Here is a 17961-nt window from a genome sequence, read left to right as displayed (position 1 = left end):
TATATTATTAATTTATATCTTGTTAATTTTATATTTTATATTAATGTCTTATATATATATAATATTTTATATATTATTAATTTATATATTGTTAATTTTATATTTTATATTAATGTCTTATATATATATAATATTTTATATATTATTAATTTATATATTGTTAATTTTATATTTTATATTAATGTCTTATATATATATATAATATTTTTTATATTATTAATTTCAGAATCCCTCGAAGGATAAACTAAAATGTCATGGTCATGCCAATAAAAAACCGAACCAAGCCATATTACCGTATTTGCAACAAGCTGGATTTGGTGAAGTGATCAAACTAGGAAACTACAAGATCGATGTCGGTTTGATTACTGCTATGGTTGAAAGGTGGAGACCAGAAACTCATACTTTTCATCTACCGGTAGGTGAGTGCACAATAACTTTAGAAGACGTATACTATATTTTAGGATTAAATGTGTCTGGTATTCCTGTTAGCGGTTCAAATTTTGTGAACATTAAAGATGTTTGTCAAGAATATTTAGGAGTTATCCCACCCGAGGGAGCAACAAAAGGTAATTCTATTAAATTAAAATGGCTCAAAGATACTTTTGATAATGTCGGTGAAAACGCTTCCGAATTAGAAAAACAAGCATCATGTCGAGCCTATATATTACGTATGATTGGAGGATTGTTGATGCCAGACAAATCCAATAATCGTGTAACATTTAAAATATCTTTCACTTTTGGGCGATTTAAATAAAGCATCCAACTATAGTTGGGGTTCCGCAGTTTTAGCAACACTCTATAGAGAACTATGCCTTGCTACGAAACCCAACGTAATATCGATGGGAGGATGTGCGTTGTTGTTGCAAAACTGGGCATGGTATCGTTTGAGTTGTGTTGCTCCAGATGCACCAAGTGCATGGATATTTCCACTTGCACAAAGGTAACTATTGCACATAATTTTTATATATTTTTATTTTTTAAAACTTATTACTTACCGTATTCGTATTACTAATTTTATTATATTTTTATTTTTTATATATTCGACAGATTTAATTCCGGGGGTTTAAATTTCAGTAAAGTTCCTCACAACGATATAGAAGGATACCAGAATACAATCGATCATATGATGGTTCAAGAAGTAATATATTCATTCTCATGTAGTTGCACTTTTAAATTTTTTTTATATCTCTTAATATTCACTTTAGCCTATTTTTTTAACATCCAGTTTCGTTGGAGACCGTATCTCGGATTCCAACACGAGGTACCCGAACAAGAGATCAACACTTGGGCTGCATGTACCTATCTGCACTGCTATCATATCGTCGAAAAACATCATGCAGATAGAGTCGCGCTTCAGTTCGGCTTTCATCAACAAATTCCGCAACCTCCAGAAGATATGACGCTCTACCATGAGATCGACATGAGACATGGCATTGATGATAATTGGAGTGTGGTTTGGAAAGATGAGATTCAACATCGGAATGAACGTCAAAATTACATATTGCAAGGTCAGTACGTCGAAGGTGTTTTACGCCACACTAACGAATATATGAATTGGTTCACGCATCACACTAAATTATACATATCTGTGGAAAGATACATGTGCGATCCACGTTTGCAACCTTCAACATATCCTGATGTTCACTCTATGCCTCAATCAATCCCACAACAAAAAATCATGCACCAAACACCGTCTTTATCATCACCACAACATTTTCATGAAGCTGCAGATATATCGACTCAATACTACGTTCCTTCAGTGCCAACAATACCCACTCTCATTAATCCGACCGAGAGCGGAATTTTCTATAATTTGTTTGGTACTCATTGCGCAACTCCTGAGTCGGCTTATGCGGCTTTTGATTCTATGTATAATGTCGAAACTCAATTATACGGAAGCAGGTGGTAGTGGTTCTCATCCACAAACATATTACAACGAGGATCAACCACAACAACCTCAAGTTGTTCAAAGGGCTAGACGAGTTCGACGACCGCGTAGATGTGGAACTAGAGGTCATTTAGATGACAATAATTAATTTTTATTTGATGTATTTTTTTTATTTGTAGTATTTTTTCTTTTTTTTTAATGTATTTTTTCTTTTAATTTAATGTATTTTTATTTTATTTTATTAATAGAATTTTCTTTTTATTATTATTATTATTCTTTTTTTTATTATAATAATTATTAAAAGTTATATAATAATATTAAATTAATTATTTTAATTATTTATAACAATATTTTGTATTTTTTAATGTTATAATTATTTTTAAAATATTTAATAATAATAAATATAATATATCCAATATAATATACCTAATAATAAATAACAAAATTCAACAATCAAAGAATATATAATATTAAAATAAATTATTGAATATATTAAATAATAAAAGTATTTTTATTTTATTAATAGAATTTTCTTTTTATTTTTATTATTAAAATTATTATTATTATTATTTTTATTATTATAATAATTATTAAAAGTTATATAATATTATTAACTTAATTATTTTTATTATTTATAATAATATTTTGTATTTTTTAATATTATAATTATTTTTAGAATATTTAATAATAATAAATATAATATATCCAATATAATATACCCAAAAATATAATAACAAAATTCAACAAAAAAAAATTAAGGCAAGTAGGAGGTCGCATCCTCAGGATGCGACCATCTAGTAAAGACCAAATTTTTTTTCTTCAGACAGTCGCATTCCCAGGTTGCGACTTGCAACTGAGGCTAAAAAGTAGGACAATCTGATATTTTTTTTTTTGGAAGTAGGGCAATCTAATATTAAAAATTTAAAAAGGGATATTTATATAAAAAAACCCATTTCATTATCCACCTTATTATTATTTTTTTAAATATTATTAAAAATAGTAAGAAACTAAATAAAATAAAATTACAATTAAAAACAAACTAATTAACAATTAAAATCACAAATTTTAGAATACTTAAGTGGCGTGTTTTTAATTGGAGCATACTCAAGTGGCGTGTTTTTAGAATACTCATCGTTTATCGTTCGTCGCCATTCATCTTCATCATCGTGTCTATCATCTTTCTCATTTCATTGTCATCGTTTTCACTACTCGTTGTTATCACTATCATTGTGCTCATTGTCGTTGCTCGCGATTCTCTTCTAAAAATATTTAGTTATCTTTTGCTCGACAAGGAAAATGGAGAATAAAAAAAATCTTATTTCATGGTTCAAGGACAAAACAAGAAGAGAAGTATTGTGTCAAGTATGTATTTTCTCTATTTCTTTGTTCATTTTGTATTGTCTCGGGTTTATGAAAGATGTCGTTTTGCATGTTATGATTATTTTATTAGCTGCGGTGAATCAAAGGGTTGCTATTGTGTGTTTATTTTAATACTTTGTGTCCAAATACAAACTTCCTGGTTATTTTATATGTGTTGGTGGACCATGGCTATCTTTGTGGTGGAACATATAGTTGCTTTTTTGCGTTTATTTTAATACTTTGTTGTTGTATAGGGCTTATGGAAGTTACTGTTATTTATTATGGTAGTTGGTTTGTACATGCCAACATTTGTAACTAGGATCAAGTTAAGAATTCAATATAAAGGTGAAAGTGAATTGGATGGTGACTATATTGCAAGTGATGAAGAAGGTGATGATGGTTATTTTAATGCCAATGAAGATTAATATGTGGATTGAACTACTCTTTTGTCACTTGAAACACTTGGAGAACTTAATGCTTATGTAGGTGCTAAAGCAACAAATACTCCCACAATAGTAACTAATTTTCAAGATGAGGCACATGAACATTTTGATGATTTACATACTCCACTAGAGAGTGAAGATGAAGAAATTGTTGACAAATTCCCAACTTTTAAGATGGGTGATTGGAAAATATTTGTAGTGGATATGAAATTCACCTGTAAAGTGAAAGCAAGCAATGCAATTAAAGAGTCTGCAATGGAGAATACGAAAAATGATAGCGAAAAGGGGGAATAAGTAACCAGAGACGTCAGCACAAGTTGGGCCCATATGTGGTAGGAAATATCCTAAAAAAAATTGAAATAAGGGGGGACCAAATTCGCGATTTTTAAAATGGAGGGATGAGGGAGCTAGAATCCAGTTTCAAGTAAAATGGGAGACTAAAATGTATTTAAACTTATATTTGTTAGTTATAGTAGTTTATATTTTAGGTAATTAGTTATTTTTTGTTTCTATTTTCTATTCCTCTATTAGGATGTTATTAGGCTTTGTCAGTTAGCCTTTTTGATAGTTACTTTTCTTCTATCTGGGTAATATTATAAAAAGTCTATCCTTTGTATTTTTAATTTTAATTAATGAAACAGATGAATATTCAGTATAGAAAAGTCTATTATGGTATTAGTAGCTTCTTTCCAATCCCTTCTCGTCTACTTCATCCATTTTCCTTTCTTACCTATGGTTGGTTCCGATTCTGACTCATCTTCCACCACCAACCATGAATGGATTGCAAAATGAAGCAAGAAATTCTACATCTCCTTATTATGTTCATCCTGGTGAAAACTCAGGTGCTTTACTCTTCGATTAAAGCTTGCAAGGACCAAACTATTACAATTGGAGCATACTCAAGTGGCGTGTGTTGATCTTCAAGAATAAAGTGGAATTTATCAATAGAAAGTTTTCAATGTCATAAGAGAACGATGCTTGGGAACGCTGTAATATGATGGTAATTTCTTGGATAAATTACACTATTTCTCTTTCTATTGATTAAAGTACAATTCAGATAGAAAATTCAAAGAAATTATGGGATCATTTGAAAAAATGGTTTTCAAAATGTGACCATTTTTTCTTTTATGATCTTCATCAAGACATACACTCTATTAATTAGGGTGAGAAATTCATTTGTGGTTTTTTTTACTGAATTAAGTATTCTTTGGGAAGAATTGGATGTCTTACGTCTCATTATTAATTATTCTTGGCCTAATTCTCCTAAATAAAGTCTTCAGAAACTAGGCTTAGACTATAGATCCTTTAAAGCCCTAATATATTTTTTAAAGGGGCTCCATGACAGTTTCAACATTATCAAAACCCAAAATTTAATGATTGATATTACCTGATATTACTATCACTACCTTTTCTTTATCTTTACAAAAAGAAAGACAAGTTCTTGATCTTTCTGTTGATGTTAAGGTTATCATGAATTATTCCAATAATGGTAATAATAATAGTGGAAATCTTAGAAATAATTATGGCCGAAGTAGAGGAAGAGTAATGGTTGTGGTAGAGGTGGAGCATCCCAGAGACAATGTACCTTTTGTAATAGGTTGGATCATACTATTGAACATTGTTATTTCAAGCACGAGTTTCCTCTCATATATTTCCCCTGTTATAATAATAACAAATCTATTAATTCTGTCAACACTGGTGATGAATTAAGGAGTCTTTCTCTTGATAGTAGTCTATCCAAACCAAATTCTTCTGAGCACAATCCTTCTCTTTTCACTTTCAATTAGTTGAATAATCTCCTTCAACAATCCAGTGCTTTCTCTTCTAATCAACAAAACTCAATAAATTCTACTTCTCAAATTGCAGGAGTTTCTTCAATTCAAAAAAAAATTATGTTTTAGGTAATATATCTTCTAACTTCTGGATTCTTGAAACTGAAGCCACTAACCTTGTCACTTGTAATCTTCAAAAAAATTTAACTTATCATGAAACTGAACATTATTTATGTTCAACAGTTAATAAATATTTTACATTGTAAAGTGACTTTTTCTACTTCTCAATCTAACCTTCGGCTACATCCAAGATGATTGGACACGGGGTTGTGCATTAAAAAAAAAAAAAACTATATCTATTTTAAAATCATTATATGGATTAAGATTTATAACCAAATATATTTTTTGGTTTAAAATAGGTTGTAAAATCGGTTATGATTAAATATGATGCGTGTAAAATCGGTCATGATTAAACCGGTTGACAAATAAAACTCATATTCCATCACGGTTTGATATGACGCGTGTGACGCGTATAAAAATAACCGCATCGTGCACGTTTTAAAAATAAAATAAAATAAAACTTATATTCCATCACGATTTACATTAAGAATTTAGTGGCCAATTAAAAATTAAGAAGAATGAATTAAAACTAAAATAGTAACCACCGCTTTAAATTAATTTAATTAAAATTTTTATTTTATATTACGAGAATTTGCATTCATATTTTTCTTCTGTGTCCTCAATAAATCGCCTCTCTTCAATACTCTCCTATTTTCGGTGTCTTCCTTATAAATATTATTAATATTATCATGTATACACAACTTCCTTTTTATTTTTTCGTTATTGATCTTTGTGTTTATATTTCTTCGATGTCTGCAACAAAACTAGATTTTGTTGTTTCAATTACTCCAAAGAAGGAGTCATGGAATTTGATTGTTAGAAGTATGGTTTTTGTCTGATAAAATTTGTGAGAAGTTGTGTACAATTTCGTTCTCTCGGTGTTGCGTTGCGTCTAACTCTGGAGCATATAAAACAATCGAATACTCATTCAAATTCGGTAAATTTATTTCAATCTGCGTCACATCAATTTGAAATGTTTAATTAAAAATTTTATGTCTCTATTTTGCTATATATTTTGTTTATTTTTTTATGTTTCTAAATTTTGTATAAACAATTGTATAGATATGTATATCTCTATCCTCCAAGATTTGTCCGACTAACTAATGCTGACATATAATTATAATCTATGGTTAACACGAACACGGACTTTTACCTATATAAATACAAACAACTTAATTTTTAGAATATTAGAATATTAATTAGAAAAACAATAATATTAGAATATTAATGAGAAATATAATAATTTATAATAAATAAAAATAAATATGCAATCCAATTCGACAATTATTTATTTCTTTAAGTCAAGCACTACTTTAGCAAATCCATTATACCACGGTTTGACGATGTGATATTTATGTAGAACTATAATGATTTTTCAAACACTACTTTTTTCAATTGTTATATTTTAATTTTACTAATATACTATACATTTTATCTTCTAAATTTATTATTAAATATCATACAAATTCAAAAGATTCATGAAGACTAACATGCAAATTCAAACATAAAAGATATAAAAGATAATCATAATTTTTATTATGTGTATTATAATTTTTTTTAATGTGAAGATTATTTTTCTTTAGTATTTTATAACGAGTAGTACCGGAAGGAAATATATTTTGCCACTTGATACAGTAAAATTTATATGAATTCTTAAACGTCATGTATTTCATATAAGTAACATACTATGTTGAATAATAAAATAAAAATTAATTATTAAATTATTTACTCATCTTTATATTTACTAATTTACTTAATTTATATATGTCCATGTACATTATTTAAAAAATTCTTATTTCATCTCATCTAACTATTTAGTTTTTCAATAATCACTATTTTTATTTATTTAAAATTAAAAGTATTGTTTTATAATAAGTTTTTTGAAAAGAAAAAAATTATTTAAAAAATTAAAAAATAAGACATCATTAAGGTTAAATAGGAGTCATACGTCTGATCAATAACATTAACGTAAAAAATAATTTTTTTAATTTAGTCAAATATTTGATTTTTTTTTCTTTAATAAATTATTTATTTTTAAATTAATTTATATATCTAATGTCAATGTTAATAAAATTTATTAAAATTGATATATATATATATATATATATATATATAAACTAATATAACAACTTATTTATTAAATAAATTATTTCCATGCGATTATACACTAGTTTAACGTAAAATAGAAGTAAATATAAAAATTAACTTCAATTATATTTTATACTTCAATTTTATTTTAAATTGCCGATTTACAGTAATTAGAGCATCTACAACGGTGAACTCAATATGGGTTCTTTAGATGGGGTCCACTGTGCCACATCATCTTGAAGCAATTCACTCATTTTTTACTCCAACGGTGAACTCAACATGATTCAAGTTCTACTATGTCACATCACCTTAAATCAACTCATTCATTTTTTACAGTTTAACTTTTAAAAAATCATATTATATTTCATTACTTTAATTTATACATTAATATTTAATTTTATTATAATTAGTTGGAGTATTGCTGCGAAGAAATAGCCACGTTGAAAGCCATGTGGCGATGCTACTATTTTTGTGGATAAAACTTTATTGATAAAATCTAATATCGAGGATGTTAATTGTCGGTGGCATTTCATTAATTCTTCAATTCTGTACCAAATCTCTTTTTCATTAATTCATGATTATCTATTTATGTTATTTATATTGTACATTGGTATATTTATTCTCTTTTTTTAATAATATATTTATTTTCGTTTTTTAAAACTTATTTATAGCATTAATAAAATTAAAAAAATTTTATAAATTTTTTACAATATTTTTAATTATTTTATTTCACTTATTTTTTTTCTTTATGGTGAATATTAAACTATAGTTTAGACAAAATATGAGTTAGTACAATTTATTTATTTTTGTTTATTTAGTTAATACTATTTTAACTTTAAAATAGATGTCAAATTTTTTTTTTTAAATGACACTTTAAAAGAAATTAAAAAAATATTAGTATCATAATTTATTGCTCTTTCATAAAATGTTTGATAATTTAAATGTTTTATATTTGTTTTATTAAAAATTGAAAATACGATGTATTATATGTTAAAAATATTCTTAGAGTATTTATGATCAAATTGTTAGATTGAAGTTTTTAATTAACTTTAATAAGACAAATTGATTTGGATTTACTTGAGTTCAACCTCTCTTTAAAATATTCTTATACTAAACTTTACTTAATTCATTGAATTCATAATTACTAACACGCTTTTTTCCTAAAAGTATTTTTTCTATAAATTTTCAATTAATATATTTCTCTTTAAAATATTAATGTGGATAAAAAAGTGTTTTCATATATATATGATTAAAAATCTTTTACAAATATTAAACAATTTTTTAACCTGTACACAAGTAATTTAAACTATGAAATACATGAATTAAAAAAGTATCACAATATATTTTTTTTTAAATTATTATAAAATGATAACTTTTTTCAATTTTTAATATATCTTTATTTTTTTTAACTTTATTCATTAATTAATACTTACAATGTCTTCTATTATACATTTTTGACATTAATAATACAATAATATCTAATACAAATAATTTAATAAAAATAATATTTTTTCTTTTATATATATATATATATATATATAATATAAAATAATCAAATGACTCAATTATTATTAACAAATAAATATAAAATAAAAATATACTCATAATATACTTTATTAGTTTATTATTACACAATACAATCTTATAAATTAAATAAACTGCCTAAAAAAGCGCAATAAAAAAATAACTTTTTAACATTTCAAACTACTGAATGCATAAATTCTAAACATATATCTTCTTTTTTATATACTTAGCCTTTAAAATAATATATAAGATTCAAAATAAAATAATAGATTTTCTCGAAAAATAAAATAATAGATGAGATATGATATGCATAAAGGGATTACGTGTGCTTCAAGCCAAAACCCACAAAACCCCTTCACAAACTTTTTTATTATATTTTATTTTCTAATTGCGCTTTCAAATTCTCTCTTCTTTTGATTTGTTTCTAGTACCTTGTTTTCCGCAAGGAAAAAACAGTTTCAGTTTATGAGAGTAAAGGGAATTTCGATCGTCATGGAAGGGTTTCATTGAGTTTCTTTTTTTTTTTTATGAAAAAAAATATTCATTTAGTTTATTGGTTTGTGAAAAAGTGAAGTGAAAAAGAAGAACAAAGAAAAGATGCGCAAGTCCTTCAAGGATTCTCTCAAAGCTCTTGAAGCTGACATTCAATTTGCCAATACTCTGTAATTCTACTTTTATTTTATTTTTTTAATTATAATCATGTTGAATTTCATCGTTGAGTGAGATATGTTTTTATTTTTTATTTATTTATTTTTTATTTTATTTTATTTTTTTATTTTATTTTGTGGTGGGAGTTAGGAGATAGTTTTTGGGTTATGATGGCTGAACTATGAAGTTTCTTTTTTGTTCTGTTTGTCCAAACTTTCATATTTTTTTGTTTTGGTTTTTGGTTTTTGAAAATAATTGTTTGTTTTGTTGCTTAAAAAGTTTTATTGTAAAATATTTGTTTTACTTTAATTTGCTGGTTTCAATTTTATAACATCTATGTCCTATGAACTTATCTAAGCATTATATAGTACAAATAATTTTAATAAGGTTATTGGAGTTGTTGTGGCACATCAACATGACATAAATTTACTTTGGAATTCAGGCTTCTTATGTGAAAAGTGTTATTAAGAAGTTTTTGCATGGTTATTATAAATTTGAGTGCTTTGTTATGTCTGTGAAATTTGAAGTAAATAAACCTTAAGTAGTTAATTTGAACAGAGCTAACAACTGTTAATTTGAACAGAGCTTCTGATTATCCAAGAGAAGATGATGGAGCCTGCTTTCAAATGAGATTGTCTTATAGCCCAGCTGCTCAATTTCTTATGTTTCTGGTTCAGTGGACTGATTGCCATCTTGCTGGAGCCCTAGGGTTTCTTAGAATTCTCATATACAAGGTACATTTGCTACCTCTGTAGCACAAACACTTTTAATCGAAAGCGTATCCCGGTGCCCGACGACACGACACTGACACATTCATTACATTCAATTAATTCATTTTTTCAAATTATTTCCATGTTTCATAGTTTGCAATCCCTCTATTCTGAATATGTGTTATTTTTGGAAAGACAAATGTTTGTTGTTATATGTTATATCAGTAGCTAGGGTTTGAACTCTGAATTTTCTTCTCAAAGTCCTTTGATTGTCCAAACTGAACCCCTTGGAAATAGATGTAACCGCAGCGTCGACCAATGTGATCATTTTAGTGTCAAGTTTAAAATGAAGTGTTGGATTTGTTGCAGGTATATGATGATGGTAAGACAACTATGTCCATTTATGAAAGAAAAGCCAGTCTAAAGGAGTTCTATGGTAAGTGATTAGTGCATATTTGGATTGACGGTGAATTCGGTGGAATCACAGTGAATTCGGCAAAAGTGAACAAATTATGGTGCCACCGTGATTTCGTCAAACTCACTGTGAGTTGTAGCTCACTAAGTCTCCTTGAGGACAGTTCATCCTTAGCATTGAATCCAAGGCAGACCGCTTTGCCTGTGTTTTAGACAATTTTGAAAACTAGACATGTCTTTGTATGATATACAACAATGCTTGGATTGATGGTTAGCTTGGCAGAGTCACGGTAAACTACTGCGATTTTAGAAAAAACTATACTTTGAAGCTTCAACAAAATTACACTGCCATTGTAATTTTGCTAAACTCACCGCCAATCCAAGCATATACTAAATGGTTTTCCCTTTCCTTTATAAAAATTATGGCTCGAAATTCAAATATGGTTGTTTTTACGTGTTTTAACAACAGGTATGATCTTTCCCTCTTTATTACAACTCAACAGAGGAATCACTGATGTAGAAGAGAGGAAACAAAAGGACTTATGTGCTACAAAGTACAAGCCTAAAGATGTGATTAGAAAAGGAAAGTTGTCTGAAATTGATATAGAGAGAGAAGAAGAATGTCCTATTTGTATGGAGATGAACAACAAGGTTGTGTTACCAAATTGCAACCATTCCTTCTGCATGAAATGCTATAATGACTGGTAAGCAATCTGTTACCTACAATACTTTTTTGGTTAGAGTATCAATATTAGTGCTTATTTGTTTTTGCGGTGGATCAGTGTTCAGTGTTCGATGCACGTTAAGATCAAAACTTCAATTTTTAGCTTCTGTTAAATCACAGTTGATTGGCATATGAATGTGAGTTTAATGTGTACAGAAGTTGAACCAAACATATGCTTAATATATAATATCTCGCCAAACACGGTGCAGATTTTTGAGTTGGTGATGGAGAAAATACTTTTTGTGATTAAGACTATTTAAGATCTTAACTGTCTAGAATTATAATTTAATGCATATGGATTGATGTATAAGAATATGTTGTGGACAAAACTTTGGTTTACAATAGAAACAAACTGTTTTTATTTGCTTATGCCTAGAATTGAACTCATAGTCTGTTTATTGGTATATTTGAGCTTATTTATTGACATAATCACTTGTGAAACTTTTTGGCAGAGTTTATGGAAATAGTTATGACATATCTATAAGTTGTTTTTAGCTTATTTCTATAAGCTCTCCAGAATAGCTTATAAAAACCTGCTTATAGCTTAAATGAAAGTAGTTTGACTTTAGTTATCTTTTGCTATAGAAATAAATTAATAAGTAATTGTATGATAAGTGCTTAAGTAAGTTTTTATGCAAACAAGACCTTAATACGAAAGAAATGAACTTCTAAGGATTAAGTTTTTGCTGTTTGTTCAGGCATACAATATCTCAATCTTGCCCTTTCTGCCGCGACAGTCTTACAAGAGTAAACTCAGGTGACCTTTGGATCTACACGAGCAGCAATGAGATAGATGATTTAGCATCAATCAACAAAGAGAATTTGAAAAGGCTATTTATGTACATTGACAAGTTGCCTCTGGTTTTGCCAGATCAAATATTCGCGACTTATCCTCGACACTTTTGATTTCTATTTAGTGCTTGTTTGTTTCCGCGTTTGTGTCCAAGTCGAAGCTTTTTTATTCACTGCGTGTCTGTGGACACACTGTGGAAGCAAACATTTGCTTAGTGTGTGGTGAGGATCTTTGGATCTCCATGAGCATCAGTGAGATATATGACTTCAATCAACAAGGAGAGTTTAATTTAATCAGTAAACATGAAAGATTCCTCTAATTGTGCATATCTTATTCTCAACTTTTGATTTCCATTTAGTGAATGGTAGTTTATATACTTCAAATTTAATTGTCACTTTTCACTTTGTGCTGGAATTTTATAAACTGTAAATACTTGATGACTTTTCAGTCACATGATATTTTGTTTTAACTTTATATTTCTTTAGCGTAGAAGCTATATACACACTCAGGATCATTTTAGATGGTTGGACATAGATGGAAGGTAGAAGAGATTTTAATTTGACATGTTTGATTTACTTTTTAGAAGGAGAGAGGAGCAAATCCCTCCAAATTAATTAAAATCTCTTCCTTCTCATTGAACAAAATATATTTTTTAATTAAAAAAATTTCTCTTCTACTCTCTTTTGAATCAAAATATATTTTTACCTCCTTTCTCTCCGAACCTCTCTATTAAATTTTATCTCTTCTCCCACATTAAATCAAATAGATCATAATAACGATAATAGAATGAGAAAATAGAAATAATGTTAAGTAATAACAATTCACATGTGTTAGTGCAGTGTTTGAGTCCAATTGCTTACTTAAAAGAATGTAATGTAATTGATCACTTAAATAGTATTATACAAGCATAATCATTGCCCATTGACACAAGTTTTATCTCTTAGAAGTTCATTAACTCTTATCACGAGTTCATTAGTCACTCTAAAGCAATTAATATTATATCATTGCAACTAATATTAAAATAGTAATACTAAGTGTCAAATTTAAAGATTATGTTATATTATCTTACAATTATTAATTTTCGAATAAAAGGTTTTAAATTTGAATGAAAATTTCTCAAACTAGCAACAGTGAAATGTTGAATTTTATAATAATAAAAATGTTAAAGATAAGTTTCATTATAAATTTAACATTTAGCGAGGTACATAGATCCTGCTTTCGAAAAACAAACAAAAAAAAGTTCAGTGTGCACATAATTTCGGTGGAGAAAACCTTTTTTTTTTTGCTGTCACCCAAGTTTCTCCTTTTATTTCTTTATTCTTCAAGGATGAGTGGTTTAGGCCAATTTTTGGCCTAGAATCACCCTTCGAATCGTTTTATTTTTTTGTTTTATTTTTTAATTTAAATATGTGATTTACATTTATAATTAGTATTTTTTTGTTTCGTTTTTATTTGATTTTGTCGTTTTAGTGCTGCAACATGATTTTGATTTTCTATCTTGGTGCAGTGTTGTTTTGATTTCTCATCTTGGTGTGATATTCATTTGGTTTAGATTAACAGATTAATTCCGATCAAGTGCGAATTCAATAAATGACTTTGACTTCATCAACGTTACACATCCAGAAACATGAATATTTCAGACACTTCAATTTTTGTTTTAATTGTAGGCATTTTGCCGCTTTATGCTATTAACCTAGGTGCTAAGAGGTTGTTCACAAATTCATCATTTTCGATTTTGGCAACTTTGAATTTGTACTTGATCGAAGTATTCTATCTATTTGAATGAATGAATGATTTTGTTTTGATAAAAATAAAATCTAATATTTAGCAATAATTTGTACCTAGTTGTTACGATTATCAAGTGTTTAATGTAATCCATTAGTGGTTGAACCTTTAATCTTAAGTTTAATCCCTAATCTCCTTGCAGTTTACAAAATAAGATTAAGTATTAAATAACATAAATTAAAATGGTTTTAAATGTCTATATCTATCTATAGATAATATTTTTTTATTAATTTAAGACATTCAAAGAGTCCACTCTCGTTTCAAACTTCAAATCGAAAGTCGATTTAAAGGTAGTCAAGTAATAAAAAACATTAACACACAAAGATTAAAAATACCACTCAATTGAATATTTTTATTTATAATATTCTTGGCTTTTTAAAAATTTTGGAAAAAATAATATATAATTATTTCATAATGATAATTTTATCGTTTAAATATTATACATATTATATCATGCCATGATAAAGTGTGTATCAAACACTTGATAATATAAAATAATGTTATCTTGTTTGTTATTATGGTACAACAAACACATAATATAATAATATTTATCTTGTCTAAATCATATGATATCCTTATTTAATTTTATATTATATTATGTTTATATCTTATTTTACACATAAAATAGACTTATTAGAAGTGTTATTTTAAAAAACATGTTATATTGCTACATTTTTAATCATTATATTTTAGATATATATAAAATCTACGGTTTTGCTAGGCACACCCCTTTGTTTGCTAGTTACACCCCCTTGTTTGCTAGTTACACCCCCTTATAGAATAAAAATGACCTAATTACCCTTATAGAATAAAAATGACCTAATTACCCTTATAGTAAAATCAAATTCACCCATTCTACCAAAACCCTTTCTTCTACCATTTTCTTTTATTTTCACCATTTATATCATCTTCTCCTTTCCTCTTCTCCTTTCCTCTTCTCCCAATTTGTGTGTATCATGTTGTTGTTGTCAGAGATGTACCCAAATTCAGTTTGCGTAACCTTGAGTGAACTAGTTCATCTATGATATTTAAAAACACATGTCCAAAATGTGAATCAGAATCACATAATGTAACAACTCGCTCACTATCTTACAAATATTTATAGGATGTAAGTATAAATTAGGATTTCTAGAATTTTAGTAGTTGTTAATGTTGTAATTTTAGTAATATTGAATTAGGACCAAAAATAAAATAAGAAAATAATAGCATGAATAATTCCAAGTGGCAAAGAGAAGACATGCAACATTTGTTTTCTCCATCTCCTTCACTCATCGGTATTAACCCATCTTCTCTTCAATTTTCCTTCACTTCTAGTTACACTCCCACAAACATTCTGAAACACCAATATCGGTTACTGTTCTTCGTCTTCTCCATTCATCCATTTTTCTCTTCTTCCCAAATTAATTCAAAGACAACAATTATCAAATGTCCTTTACATTCAATTCAACCCTTGCATGTCCCTTTCTTTCTCTCCAAAATCCATTAATCAACCAAAACAATGTTGGAGGGAGATAAGGATTAGCATATTGGAAAATCTCCAAATTTGAAACAGAGCATAAAGGGCAGGGAACGAAGAACTGACAAGTCAAACATCTTCCACAAACCCAATTCAGGGTGAAGGGGATTATTATCATCAAAATTGTGAGTTATGTTACTTTAATTTATTTTAGCATGAGGGTTATGGGAGTTGTTCGCTAACATCCTTTACTTCTTGTCAGAAATTATTTTGGGATTTTACAGGTTAGAAGAATTTAGAGGTGTGAGTGGAATGGAACTTTTAGCATATAGGTGGTTTGAATATGCACTCAATGATCTTAAATTACCATGCATGTTGTTTGTTTGCTTGTTGCTTGATTGCTGTGTTAGTAGTTTAGGAAATCATATAATTTTGAGAGAAGAATCTTAGTTCAATGTACGAATCATGCCATTGAAGGCAAATGTGAGTACTTTGTATGCTTTTCCACCCTTGCCACTGTAGTTTTGCCTTTGATGGTTGTATCACTTTCTGCCTTTGATTTATGTTCTTTAAATTCTAAGTATTTTGCCTCTAGTGAAATGTTCCTAAACACAACCTCTTATGATAATCATTTCCTCTTATTATTCCAAGAGACGTGTTTCCTCTTATACTTCTGTGGGATGCGTTTCCTTTGATACTTCCATGGGGCACATTTTCTCTGATACTTCCAGGAGACGCGTTTCTTTTTATTCTTCCATGGTACGCATACCCTCTAATTCTTCCTCTAGTCTATGTACCCTATGACCATGTTGCCTCTAGTCCACGTGCCCTATGACCGCGCTGCCTATGGTCCATTCATACTTTGACCACGTTGTCTCTGGTCCATGAATCCTTTAACCACGTAGCCTCTGATACATGCATCCTCTAGTCCACATAACATACATACTTTGGTGTAAAAAAGCTTGCTTAAGTTCCTTAAATCTTTTATCTGATTTTTTTACATTACTTTTTTCCTGATTTTTCATATGAGGTATGCAATATGAGTGAGATATCAGGCAAATAATTAAGAGAAAGGGAGAAAAAAAAAGAGTTTTAGAAGTATAAATGATAAAATGATATATTTTTTTTGAATATTAATTTTTTAAAAACATTAATAAGGTGTAACTAACAAAATTAAAAAAATCTATGGTATTTGCAAAAAGTTATTTTTTTAAAAAGACTTTTAAAATAAGTTATTAGTTTTTTAAAACTATTAACTCGATTGAATCAAATAGAACCAACTCATTCTTCTTCGGATCAATTTGATTTGGAATACGTAATAATAATTTGAAAATTTGAATCAAACTAAATCAACTTTTTTATTAGTACATATTATTTTTCTCCCAAAATCAAATCAAACCAAACGAAAAATTTATCTATTAAAATGTGATTACTTAGATTTAAGTTGTGAATAATTATACTCCTTTTGGCTGACACGATTTTAGCCACCCGATCAAAATTTAATATCTTAGATTTTAAAATCAAAATTTTTAAATAAAAAAAGATATCTACTTTAAAATTAGAATCGTTCAATTAAAATTAGGCCGTTGAAATTGCGTGACAACACCTAATCTATATCCATCAACTAAATAGAGATACAAGGATGAGTATGAATGTTTATTTAGAATTGACTCATTTAAAGTGAGCAACTCACTTTAGAGAATAAAACGAAAATCATCAACCATTGATTTTCAAATGAATAGTTGACATTTTTGTGATAATGGGTGATTATAATTTCAATAATTAATTTATTCACTTTATCGATTTTTAGAGTCAACGATTGCCATTTTTATCTAGGGATGTTCACATCTAAACCTATAAAAAAAAAACTACAAACTGTCCCAAAAAAATTGAAAACCACATAAAATCGAATACTGTTTGGATTTTTATTTTGTAAAAGTCGCACGGATCGAATGAAATTGGATTTCATATTCTTTTTTAAAATCGAATCCATCTGAACCAAACTGCAATCATAAATTTTAATACTTATTTATTAATTTATTAATATGATATATTGCATTTATATATTATTCATTGGTTTTTAATTTGTTCTCTAATAATACTTATTAGTGTAATTTAATTATTTAGTTGTTATTTTAAATATAGTCGATCATTCTTATTTCTTAATATAATTTTTATTTTATATTTTATATCAAACCTATTATTTTACTGTATTTTTATAATATTAATTTTAATAA

General features: G+C 27.8%; 2 protein-coding genes across 2 annotated transcripts in view; one reads left to right on the top strand and one right to left on the bottom strand.

Moving 5' to 3' along the window:
- Positions 1–1411, bottom strand: part of LOC105852403 (uncharacterized) — a 3307-nt gene extending 1896 nt beyond the window's left edge. The window contains exon 1 of the mRNA XM_027335333.1: positions 1300–1411. Coding sequence (XP_027191134.1) covers positions 1300–1411 — 112 coding nt within the window. The remainder of the gene's footprint in view (positions 1–1299) is intronic.
- An 8131-nt stretch (positions 1412–9542) lies between these two features.
- LOC101488341 (E3 ubiquitin-protein ligase AIRP2-like) lies at positions 9543–12959 on the top strand. Its single transcript, XM_004506714.4, has 5 exons — positions 9543–9856; positions 10426–10576; positions 10922–10988; positions 11436–11670; positions 12389–12959. The coding sequence occupies exons 1-5, from the start codon at positions 9792–9794 to the stop codon at positions 12594–12596; spliced, it is 726 nt and encodes a 241-aa protein (XP_004506771.1). The 5' UTR covers positions 9543–9791; the 3' UTR covers positions 12597–12959.
- Positions 12960–17961: the final 5002 nt, after the last annotated feature.

Source organism: Cicer arietinum, chromosome 6, assembly GCF_000331145.2.
Source record: "Cicer arietinum cultivar CDC Frontier isolate Library 1 chromosome 6, Cicar.CDCFrontier_v2.0, whole genome shotgun sequence".
Taxonomy (NCBI): Eukaryota; Viridiplantae; Streptophyta; class Magnoliopsida; order Fabales; family Fabaceae; genus Cicer; species Cicer arietinum.
This window is presented reverse-complemented; position numbering and strand designations above follow the sequence as displayed.